This window comes from Phyllosticta capitalensis (genome assembly GCF_038381095.1).
Source record: "Phyllosticta capitalensis strain CBS 128856 chromosome Unknown BKA78scaffold_12, whole genome shotgun sequence".
NCBI classification, from domain to species: domain Eukaryota; kingdom Fungi; phylum Ascomycota; class Dothideomycetes; order Botryosphaeriales; family Phyllostictaceae; genus Phyllosticta; species Phyllosticta capitalensis.
Genome location: NW_027117450.1, coordinates 432959 through 444814, shown reverse-complemented (window position 1 = coordinate 444814; position 11856 = coordinate 432959). Strand labels below are relative to the sequence as shown.

At 54.1% G+C, this 11856-nt stretch overlaps 4 protein-coding genes across 4 annotated transcripts; all 4 read left to right on the top strand.

Moving 5' to 3' along the window:
- The first annotated feature begins 54 nt into the window (after positions 1–54).
- BKA78DRAFT_326388 (putative lysosomal cobalamin transporter) lies at positions 55–2553 on the top strand. The gene is made up of 3 exons (XM_066889430.1): positions 55–732; positions 783–1790; positions 1837–2553. The coding sequence occupies exons 1-3, from the start codon at positions 177–179 to the stop codon at positions 2058–2060; spliced, it is 1788 nt and encodes a 595-aa protein (XP_066739075.1). The 5' UTR covers positions 55–176; the 3' UTR covers positions 2061–2553.
- A 2091-nt stretch (positions 2554–4644) lies between these two features.
- BKA78DRAFT_49943 (uncharacterized protein) lies at positions 4645–5864 on the top strand. Its single transcript, XM_066893278.1, has 3 exons — positions 4645–4932; positions 4990–5518; positions 5572–5864. Exons 1-3 carry the CDS (start codon positions 4691–4693, stop codon positions 5737–5739), a joined length of 939 nt encoding a protein of 312 aa, XP_066739074.1. The 5' UTR covers positions 4645–4690; the 3' UTR covers positions 5740–5864.
- Positions 5865–8880: 3016 nt separating this feature from the next.
- On the top strand, positions 8881–10478 carry BKA78DRAFT_362552 (uncharacterized protein; the record flags this gene model as incomplete). The annotated part of the gene is made up of 5 exons (XM_066892466.1): positions 8881–9295; positions 9382–9456; positions 9507–9898; positions 9948–10015; positions 10069–10478. The coding sequence occupies exons 1-5, from the start codon at positions 9152–9154 to the stop codon at positions 10476–10478; spliced, it is 1089 nt and encodes a 362-aa protein (XP_066739073.1). The 5' UTR covers positions 8881–9151.
- A 588-nt stretch (positions 10479–11066) lies between these two features.
- BKA78DRAFT_357029 (uncharacterized protein) lies at positions 11067–11683 on the top strand (the record flags this gene model as incomplete). Its single annotated transcript, XM_066892154.1, has 3 exons — positions 11067–11323; positions 11392–11588; positions 11646–11683. The coding sequence occupies 3 exons, from the start codon at positions 11067–11069 to the stop codon at positions 11681–11683; spliced, it is 492 nt and encodes a 163-aa protein (XP_066739072.1).
- Positions 11684–11856: the final 173 nt, after the last annotated feature.

The window sequence follows — 11856 nt, the reverse complement described above, 5'->3', positions numbered from 1 at the left end:
GCTCCTCCTCAATGCCGCTGGTATAGCGTCATCGGTCGACGTCCGCTCCAGTCAGGTCAGCACCAAAAGCAGGCTTCGTCCTCGCCTCCCTCTTCTACCCTTCGTCCGCCCATGTCGCCCTTTCAATTCGCACCCGTCTCTTGATCAACACCCTCGACCTCGACTCCATCGCCGCCATGGCGCTCATCCAGACCAGCCTGATATGGGTGGCCTACGCCATTGCCATCGTCATTCTACTGGCAATCGCCTCCATCTTTGTCTACCTTTACCAGACTCCACGCGATCGGGCTGCCTCCGTCACAACAATCTGCATCTTCACTACAAGCGCCCTGTTGGCAACCGTCCTGCTCATGCCCGTCGATGTCGCGCTAGTCTCCTCGACCAACATCTCCAAACAAGGTCGCAAGAAGGATTGGGCTACGCCAGACAGAGTCGATGACATTCTGTTCACGCTGAAAGTCCTATACTACACCTTGTACTCGTTGGATGCTTTCCTCTGTCTTCTCGTGGTCCCTTTTACCTATTTCTTTTACGAGGAATACGACGAGGGGGCAGAGGCCGAAGGGACCCAAACCGTCGGAGGACGAATTTGGGGCGCGTTCAAGTACACCATTGCCTTCATCGTTTTGGTCGTCATTCTTTTCCTCGTTGGCTTCTTCGTTCCCGCCGCAAGGAGCACGAAGCACAAACACTTGGATCTCGACTACTTCAAGAACCTGCTGGCTGAGAATCGTAAGTGACGTCATTCTTTTGAGACACCATTGATGCTTACGCGCTGGTAGACGGAGAAAGAGCCCTTACTTTTTCCCTTGGCCTACTCATCACCATCGGCACACTAATATATATTTTGTACACGGCAAGTGGCATGGCTCTGCTGCCAGTCGCTATGATCAAGTCCGCTCCTTCAGTTTCGACCCCGACACTGGTCGAAAGCACAATTGGTCAACTTGAATCCAACCGCGAAAGACAGAGGCAACTCGAGCGCCGCAATGAAGGTCGTGAAGACGGACTAGACTCCCGTGATCGACGAGAGCTTGAGGCTCTTTTGCGAGAAGAGCGCACGCTTGTGAGACGGGAACGTCTAGCCGCCGAGTCCAGTGGCCAAGATCGTAGCTGGTTGGTCAAGACCTGGATCAAGATCGAAGCTATCTTCAGACCCTTGAAGCTCCTCGGCGGTGTTCTGTTGATGCTTCTCGCTCTCGTCATCTTTGCATCTATGCTTATCACCGGCATCGACAAGGCCAAAAACTCCATCTGCAAAGCCGGATGTGGATACATACTCGGACACATCAATATTTTCCAGCCCGTCAATTGGATATTGGTGCAGTCTGCCAAGGTCTTTCCCGTCGATTACATAATCTTCTTCTTCCTGTTCCTATTCCTGTTCTGCGCGTCAGTGGCCGGCATTGCAACCGTTGGCATTCGATTTCTGTGGGTCACCATCTTCAAGATTCGAAAAGGTCACACCAGCCCGCAAGCACTTTTGCTTTCGACGGTCCTGTTGACTCTCATCGTCTTGGCCATCAACTACTCGGTTGCGATGATCATAGCACCTCAATACTCGACCTGGGGCCCGCAGACATATTGCGATCGACCAGCAGAAACTCCGGGAGGACAACCAGATTGCTCTAACAACAAGAGTGCAATCAAGCCATGCACTGAGCTTGCGAAGAACCCAGTTGCAAAGGATGTTTGCACGCCAAGCGTGGTTAGCACGTTCATTAACCGGGTTACGGTCAATTTCCCTTTCTTTGGGGTTGTCGACTTCTGGGCTCAATTTGCATTTCTCGGTAGGTTTGGTCGTCGTTATGCGAGATTGCGCGCTTACCTTTCCAGCAATTTACCTCATTTTCTTCCTTACCACCTTGTTCCGTACGCCGAAGCTCGATACGAACCAACTCGACGCCGACCTCGAAGAAGAGGAAGAGGAAGGCTTACTTGCCAGCACGGGGCGACGCTTCAATGCTACCTGGCAAGACATTACGGGTCGCTCCAAAGCAAGAGCTGCACGTTATGGCGCCACCGACGACGGTGCTGGTGCACGAGACACTCAGTGGTAATCGTTCCTGTCGGAGATGCGTAACACGCGCACAAATTTCCATTTCCGGATTGTCGATACGATTCCTTTGTCTTTGAGTTGCCTTGGCCTTATTTCCTAGTATGATATCCCGATTGCGATTGGTGTTGCGCAAGTGGAGAGCACATAGCGAAAATTGAATGTCAAGGAGTGGCGTGTCTTTGCCCATCATGCTTTGGTTCCTGGAGCTTTGTTGGAAGCATCCGCACCTTGCGACTGCCCCACAGCATAGCCTTCGTGGTGTGCCTGCCGAGCCCAGTAAGTATCCAATCACATTGAGGAGCGTTGACTGGTATTTGCGATCGATTAACCCTCCTTCCGCCAAACTCTTCCTTGTTCCGAAACCATTTGATGAGCAATGCGATAAATTTCCCCTTGTGGCATCAATTGTTCTCCAAAGATGCAGCTGTTCATTTCAGAGAGTTTCGGGAGTGAGCGAGGGCCGATCCACTGCGCAACAATCTACAGGAACACACCAATGGACGTGGCCGAATAAGAGCAAATTTCACCCGTGATGCATTCACCAGCCATGCGCCGGTGTCGCTCAAAGCAGAGGTGGAGAAGTCGCATCCAGCCACCCTGCAGAGTATCCAGTTAGAGGATCGAAGGTATGCTTAGCCTGCTAGACTTCAGGCCACGCCTCTTGTTTGGTAAACAAGGCGGCATTAAGCTCTCCAATTTCGCCTTTTACCGCCATGGAAGCAAGCTTCTAACTCTATCACATCGGATGTGGGCCTCGGTCTTCCACTTTCTGCTTCACCGATTCTGCGGTGAGACCAGATTCATCTTTCGCCTTACCTGCCGTGCTCTGCTGGGAGCTAGGTCGACGCCACTGTAACGGCTCTCCCGACAACTAGCGCCACTGTCGCCCGGATGGATGTCCTTCTGGTGTCGTCAGCGCCCGACGTGCTGCACTCTTGCCCGTTTGGGGCGCGGCTATGAAGTTTCCGTACCTCTTGGCTTGCAAGTTGGTTACCGTTCCTGAAAACCTCTGCTGCACGCTTGGCCCGTCTTCCCAACCCGTTCCACGTCGCTGGATTTGCAAATGACCGACGTGCTGCCTTGAGGCTCTGGACGAAGTGGCCAATTCCAAGGTGAACATCGTTGGTGGAGTAAAAATAGCAAACCAGGGTTTAAGGCTGCTAAGGTGAGTCTGTAAGGCTAGGACGGGGATGTCTCTTGGTACGGTTTCTTGTTGCGACAGGGATCAATCTAACGTCTGCAGGACAACCGAGCTCGCGGAACCACCTCGACAACTCCATCTGCGACATGCGACGAGCACGTTGCTGCCAAAGTGTGGAGAACAACACGAGCCGTCATTTCAATCAAAAGTCTTTCATGCATGCGGTCACAATGCGCCGAGCTCTCCTGTTGATGCACAGCTTGCAGAACCTTGCGAGTAATAACCATGTTGGAATAGGCTCTTGCGGAACGTCTAACATGGCTGTCCTCCTCCACGACTTCTTGGAGTGACTAATCGGCTGCGGACGGAACGGCCCTTGTGCGCCTCAGGCATCAACTTTTCAGTCCCACTGTGGACGTTCTTGGTCAGCGATCTCCGCAACAGCGTGGCAGTACCAAGCAGGAACACGCGTCTGTCCCCAGAAGCGGGGTGATACGCGCAAAGAGTTTGGGAACTCCATGCACAATCACTGGAATTCAGCTACAGCATTCAACGAGCGCTCGCATCGCGGCCTTGAAGCATACCCTCAGTCTCTCGATGCAATGTTGTTTTCCAGATCCAGGAACGGCTTGGGTGTCTTCTAGGGGGCCAAGCGGATCAAGACACGCTAGGAACCGTTGGCAAACTGTCAGGTGAGCCAAACAATGCCATGGCAGCTGTTCCAAGCACCAAGACCACGCCGTATGCAGGAACAGAAAGCAAAAAATCTTATTCAGGACAGAGACGCTCGGGGTGGCCATGCTCCGCCCATGACCAAGCAAGCCCCCTTGCCGCCGCCACCAGACCCTGGTTTCTAGAACAACTTTGGTACTTGGTCTACCTGCTGGTCACAGCACCTCTTTTCATGGATTGCCGCAAATCACATTTCGAGAATGTTACCACAGGTATCCACTGGAAGCAGCGAGCTCCCTGGCCTGCCTACAAAACTCAAGAAAACGGTACTTTCGGACGCCGGGTAAAAGCTGCGAGTGAGGAAGAAAACGACCAATAACTTACGCTCGTCCTTGCACGGCCTCACCTACAGCCTTGCTACCGCTGCAAGTCTACCATTCGAAGCGCCTTCCCAAGCGTTGGCTGCATACGGCTTTTGGGCGGTGGCAGGCATTGGGTAGACTCTCGCATGCCGATCAGTCCACCAACCCCAGACCTTGTCTGTCTCCACGTCCCCATGGCCAAGCTGCATGTGGCCTCTGCACCTCACTGTCGCCAGAATCTTTCAGTTCCGATGCCACTAAGCTCGCCTAGTGGAAATCCTGCAATCTAGTTGTTCTAAGAATACGGGTGAAAGCATCTTGGACAAGGTACACTTGGTGGAGAGGCCAACCCGCTGTGTACATTATATATACAAAGAGTCAACCCCCCTCAGCTTCTTCTTTACCGCAATCACCTTGTCATTCCCATCTCATCACCCACAAGGTTCAAACATCAATATGTTCGGATTCGGCAAAGCCCTCATCGCGTCTCTCCTTGCGAGTGGAGCACTTGCTCTGCCCAAGGCCCAGACTAATACCAATGGTAACACGGACCCGAACAACATGAAGTCGCCCACGACCGGCCAGACCACCGAACAGGTCAAGTCTCAGGGTGTGCCTGGAAAGATTGGCGAGAATCCTCCACTGCCTCCAGTTTCAGATGTCGGGCCTGCCTACTCCCTTCTACTCGCTAAAGAGATGTAAGTGTCTTCCCCACACGCGGTCGACGAAGTTCCCAATGCTAATGACTCCATTAGTTCTCCCACAGATTTGGATGGTGTCATTGTCGTCTGGGCTTATGGCCTTCCCTTCTGCACACAGCGCCAGCTCCTCTCGGAGAGTATCGAGGACTTCTGCTACAGGAACCTTACCTTCGACCGTGTGCCCAAGCTTGACGAGAACCTTCAGGCGACTGGAGAAGTTACTCAAATTTCCGGTTATTTCGCTGGTTGCTCTGATGATGTTTCTCTCGGCCGTTCCTACGCAGGTCTCTACTGGGTGGAGTTGATCGGCATGCACGACGGCATCGGTGACCAGCCTGCTTCTGATGGTGGTTCGTCCACCACTCAATCTACTACCAATCCGCCTCCCTCCACCCAACAGAACTCTGGCACTGGTACCGGCACTACGACGACCTCCAATGGGAATGGACAAGGACAAGGAGGCGTACGCGGATCCACTGAAGGCGAAGGCGAGGGCACAGCGTACAAGTGCAACAACGACCGCGAGGCTCACGGCTGCCCCCGGTCCCCCACAACGGAGGTCGACATTGTTACGTTTGCATCTGTCAGTTCTCCCATTGCATGCCTCTTGTTGGACTTTTTGCTAACATGGCCCAGTGCGGTCAATACGCCTACACCGACAAGAAGGGCGAACCCGGTACTGGAGGGACAACGACCACTTCCACACAGAACACCAACCAGCAGCAAGGTGGTGGTGGCGGCAGCGGAGGCGGCAGCGGCATGGGCGGCAAGAAGTACAAGACGCTCAAGGCTATCAAGGTCTAATGTGTCGGGACGGTTGTTCATTAACGGATGTCACTCATACAAAGGTCAGCTGGCTGGGAGTAATTTGGCTTGTTTGCTGTAGTCTACCCCCTCAGGTGGGGAAATAGATTGTATCTGTTCCTACAATTCTCTTTTGTCACGTAGACCGTGCTCTTCAGACGCATCTGCTCCTAACGCATCAGCATCACCTATCCCCTCCTCGACCCCCAAGTTACTTCCCCACCACGGCTCCCACTCATACACCGACGAACCTTGACCTCAACCCTCCCCTCTCGGCCCCAGAAAAAAGAAAAAGCAAGCAATCCTTAGCCGCCCATCCGGGCTCCATGGCATCCTCTCGGGGTCGTCGCCTCCTCTTCCGTCTTGCTCCCAAGCCTCCACGGACGGAAAAGCACGCGCCAATAGCGCGCGAGCGCGCAAAGCATGCGCAGGCGCGGCACCGCGCTGTCGGGACCACCTTCCATCGCATCCACGCCATGGCCGTGGAGGGTTCATGCATATTCATGACGTGCACGAGCCCCCTTATCCAATGTGCAGTGTGTTCGGGGATCGGGAGTTGAGAAGCGGGACGACGGCATTGTGGGTGCTTGATGGTTGGTATGCCGTGGCATGGCAGGAACTTGACGGATGGTTAATGGGTGTGTGGATGGGGTAGGAGGGATAGTCAGACGGGCAGGGGAAGTAAAGGCAGGGTAGGGCTCGAGCAACATGGGATCGAGAGGGCGGGCGGACGGGCAGGAAGGCATTATTGGGATAGACAGACGGAGCACGGGGAACGGATCTGGTGGACGGAGCACCGGAGCTGCGTGTTACGAGGGACAGGCGATGGTGGTGGAAGGGAGAGGGAGGGAAGAGGGGAGTATTCTGTTTGTTTGTTTGGGAGAGCCTGAGGACGACTTGGTGGAGGCCTTGTACGAGGAAGGAGGAGGAGGAGGCAGTGAAGGTGGGTTTTGTTGGTGCAGTTTAGTTTGAGTTGAGTTGAAGGGTCAGCGATTTGGAGAAGCATGCGTGTGCTTTGACTCTCCCAACAGCTCGTGATTCCGCTGCGTAGGTTTAACGAAAAGACATCTAGCAGCACAAACGAGGTCTTCATTCCAGATATCGATGCGGCAGCAAAGCAGAAGCTGGTGTCTCTCCAAACCAGCACACGCTACGTATGTGGCAACCGATGGACGTCGACGCGAAATACACAGCCGCCGGCAAAGGCCGGCTGGGCGGAATGGAATGCATGCGAAGGAAAAGAAGAGCAACCAGCTCCGCATCGGGTCTAGCGTTCCTTCCGCGCTTGGTCGGACTGGGCCCGGCAAGTCCGTACTTTGGGCAGCATTGGCCGAGAAGGGCGACAAGGTACGCTCTCAAACGGCAACTGTACGCACACACGGGTCGTCGACTCGTCGTCGTTGCGTGGTGCTTGAATCGCCATCTTTCCAGAGTGCGAGCCGGCGAGCTTGAAGGCGTGGGCGGGCGGGCCACAGGCGGCCGCGAGGCGTGTCGTGTGGTCGTCATCGTTGTTCATGAAGAGAGTTTTTGCAGGCAGGGCGCGCTGCTTGCTGCTCCCGATGTTTGTGCCATGAGCCTGATCCATCCCGTCGGCTTGGCCATCGGCTGGCCCTTTGAGTTCGTTCTTCTCTCTCTCGGGCTTGGATTGCCGCGGTGCTGCGAAAAGTCGACTCATCATCGGTGCTCCTCGCACCCCGCGGACACGGGAATCGTCTCGTCACTATGCAAAGCAAGAAGCCGCTTCGTTGTCTCTCGGCGCATGGGCTCGGAAAGTTACTCTCTCACGGACGGCATCGAGTTTTCAAATACTCATCGACCAAGGCCGAATAGCGAGACCGACTTGCCAGCATTTGGCGGCATGCCATCAAGGGATGTTGCTGTCGAGTGCAGCTGGGCTACGGCTTGAATGGATGCCGCGGACGGAGGATTTGAGCGAGGGGCCATAATCAAGCTTCGTAGACCAAGGCGGCATCGGATAAGTATTGGAATCCTCGTCTTTTCAACTGACGTGATCAAAGGTCCTGGCGCGTCCTTGGCTTCCGGTGTCGCAGTTTTGGTGTTTTGGTATTTGGGAAGTAGCCGACGACATTCTCTTGCCGACTGCGCGAATCTATGCAGAAATTTATTGACCATCCTTCTTCGAAACAACTTCGCCAAAGCTGCTGAATGCGCATCATTTGGCCGGATCCAAGGGTTTTCAATATCTGGTGACAGATTCAAGGCTGCAGCAATACTTTCCTCATCGGGTTAGCTTGCCGGCTGTCACCATCCCTTCGCAGTAGTAGTGGAGCTGCATCTCGGACCGAGGACAATTCTTTCAAGACCTTTGATGCTGAAACAAATTCGTCGAAACGACCAGAGATCACGGCGGAGGGTTTTGCTCGAACGTTCGTCTCGAACAGAAGCAGATTCTTCCCTTCTCGAGCGCGCTCAACCGGAGTGGCTTGCGTTTCTCAGCTATCGTCTGTCGGTTGCGGAAATGGCAAAGACCGGCGACCACTCAGACAATCGCCAGTCTAGTCGAATTACCGTTAGCACTCTGCAAGCCTGTCGGGAGGCACCATGGGTTTCCCGCTGCCAGAGAACCACAATACGCGATAAAGATTGTTCTAGAAGCAACAAGCTGAATGACTGCTTCAACTTTTATGTTGCGACCTCGCATCCACGATGTCTTTGGGGACGTGCCTGCATTACATCAAATTCCGACAGAATCGACTCAGTTGCAGGGTTGGCACATTCTCTGTATATCTGATGCAGCAATGTCGGGACGGACCGCCGCCAGCTGCGGGAGATTGACATTACAACCAGCAGATAGACCTTTTGTCAACGTCCGCTTTACCACAGATACGAATACGCGGCAGTCGGAAAGATTTCAGATTCGTATCTTGAGTCGCAATAGTCGTGGAGCTCCCAGTCGACCAGAGGACCCTTCGAAGCCGATCAATGAGGCTAGCGAAAGGTGGACGCGGGCGCCGAAGTGGCGGCCAGAGGTACCAGACAAAAATCGCCCAATCAACAGAGGTATTGAAGGAAGCAGGCACAGCCATTGGAGCAAATAGAGCACCGCCAACGTCGAGTAGCCAGAGCTCTGCGGGTACAGCTTTCACCCGTGGATGCAATGGGCATGGTGACAAGCCTCGCCACAAGTCTCAGGGCTGGCAATGTGGCTCCAGCCATCCCGCGGAGTGGCCGTGTTCGTCCACCAGATCCTTTAAGACCCCTCTCGTCTTTTGGGAATCTGTGGTTGGGGGCATACGTCTGTCGCGGAATCCCTTTCCTTTTGTTGCGTGCTCATTGACCCAAGCCGCTCTCTCCATACACTGTCTCCCACCACGACTTCCTCTCTCACATCAAAGACACTCCCTCCAAATCGAACTCCACTCCTTGACCACCGAATTGTTGTCTCTTCATCATGGCGAACAGAGGCGACAAGCTCATGGGAGCAGCTTACTTTTTTCTTGTCTTATGTACGATACTCGTGGCCCTGCGATCCTACACGCGGGCCTTTGTTGTACGAAATTTCGGCTGGGATGATGGAATCATGGTATTTGCCTTGGTAAGTTGACTGGACTTCCCGTTCGATCTGCGAGCAAGCTCTGACATGCCAAGGTCATTTATTTCGTTTTTGTTGCCTTCCTAAAGATGGGAACACACTATGGCATCGGAAAACACCTTGTCGACATACAACCTCCGTACAATATTGTCCCAGCAATCAAGGTGCGAGAATCTCGACATTTGACGCTGTACCGCAATCTCACGCTTCACAGTATCTGAGCATGTTCGAGATGTCATACATTTGGTTGACGGGGTTCATCAAGCTTTCCATCAGCTCGACGCTCTTGAGGCTGGTCGTTCAACGCCGATACGTCTACTTCCTCTACTGCACCATGGCCGCCAACATCATCGTGACCATCACGAGCTTCTTCCTCTTTCTGTTGCATTGTCGGCCAGTTTCGTATGCATGGGAACAGGTGCTCCCGCACAAGGAGGGCAAGTGCTTCAGTTGGACTGCGCTGGTGGTGATTGGCTACTCGGTGTGCGCTGCCACCATTGCGCTCGACGTCCTTTACGCCTCATTGCCCTGGGTCATGTTCTGGAATCTGAACATGCCGCGCAAGACGAAGGGCGCTCTCATGTTCATTCTCAGCCTCGGTGTCAGGTACGTCAGGAGGCGATGAGCTTTGCATTCGATCGCTGACAAGACGCAGTGCTGCCGTCGTCAACATCATTCGCATCAAATACGTTAAGACCCTTGGAGACAAGAAAGACCCGCTTTGTAAGCCGACGCCTCGCTTTCCAATCCGAGTTGGCATCCTAACAGGTCGACAGGGCTCATCGCGCCAGCGCTCTTCCTGACCGTAGTCGAAGTCGGCATGGGCATGACAGCATCGTGCCTCGCCTCTCTGCGGCCGTTCCTGCGCAAGCTCAACTTTGGCGGCTTCGAATCGCAAAACGACAGCAACCGCAAGCGCACGCTGCAGTCCAAGACTGGCGGCGGCGGCACCATGAACCGCAGCTCCGAGGTCTACCAGCTCGACGGCGGCTCGGCGTACGGCAAGAACCTGACCATCACCGAGACGGCGCGCTCGCCCAGCGGCACCAGCGACGACGACACTACGCTGGCTGGCGACCCCGCCAGCGTCAATGTCATCAAGGTCACAAAGGCCTTTTCGGTCCGCGAGCAGCACAGCCAGGCGTCGTCTTCAACGTCGTCGTCGCCGCATGGCTCGCTGGGCTAGTCCAATGCCACGAGCAGTTGTTGGTGCTTGCCATTTGTTGCGTGGATTTGGACATGGAGGGCGTTTTGGTTTGGCGTTTAGATGACGACACCGACACGAACACTGAGACGACTATTCCCAATACTGCGTTCTTTGAGCCTCGTTTCTTTTGCAACTAGAGATGAAGAGGGTCTGGGTCAAGTAACGCGGCGTCTGCGGTCTTTTCTGTAAGAATATGTACGTTAGAGACGACCATCAATCAACTTTGCAACGCTTGAAACTTTGCACCTGATTTTGCGCTTTTTATTGGCTCTTGGTTGCTTTCGATCACAAGCATCAAGACGTTGAACTCTTGAGGTTGAGCGAGACCTTGTGTGTTAAAGACTCCTAGGGTGCTTTGCAGATGCACGTCATATTTCGTCTCATCTTCCGCCTGATGTGAAAATATTGCAGAAGGTAGGCTCTTTGGTCAGGCACAGTGGGTCTCGAAACAGCGCATCAATATTGCAATTTCAAAGAATTTCAGACTGGTTGGACGAGGTTCCGTTTGACGCGAGAGCAGCAGTAAGCAGTAATGAGGGATCCAAATCATTAGTAGAATTCAAGACGATGTCTTCGCGATCACCCCCTGGATCGGTCTCTGGCACATCTTCATATGCCACGAGAAAGTCGACGATAACTACGTCGCAGAGAGTTTACAGAACCCAAGTCCTGAAGAGCGTGGGCATATTCATCGAGGAGGCCATTGACGAAGCCCGCCGCCAACTGCTGTATCCCCCTGAAATGACCGGCATCAGCGACGAGATCGTCGACGAAATATCCAACGATTTGGTCAGGTCCTCCTCGAGCCTGCTGGCGGATTCCGGGTCCAGTCGTCCAGTCCCGGAGTGATTGAATGCTCCCTGTGGTCATGTTCGCGGACTTGGTTGTTCAGTGATCCGACAGCCCCTCCGGCTCTTACTTCGGACCTCCTGCTACCGCACCAGTCGTCACCCACGCCTACCCTTTCCACGACCTCCTTCCACCTCCATCCTCTACCTATCCACACCGAGCCTAGCGTGCGCTCGGACCAAGCAGCAGTGAACAAAACTCCCGCCGGCCGCGTCCTCAAACCATCTCCCCTTTACACTTGTCCGTCCCTCCCAAAGTCCCCAACATCGACGACGCCTCTGCTAACATGCCTCACAGACCTTGCTGGGCTGGCTGCGCTCACCAATGCGGCTTAAGCTGTCAGGACGCTCTGCATTGCACACCGCAGGGCTGGCCTGCCATGTAGTTCCTTCGGGGGCTCCTCCGGCGCAATTTTTTGTTGTTGCTTCACTGCCTGCTCCGCAGGTGGCTCTTTTTTCATTGACGATTTCGCCTTGTGCGGGACGTTCAGGAAGATTGAGGCGAGTGG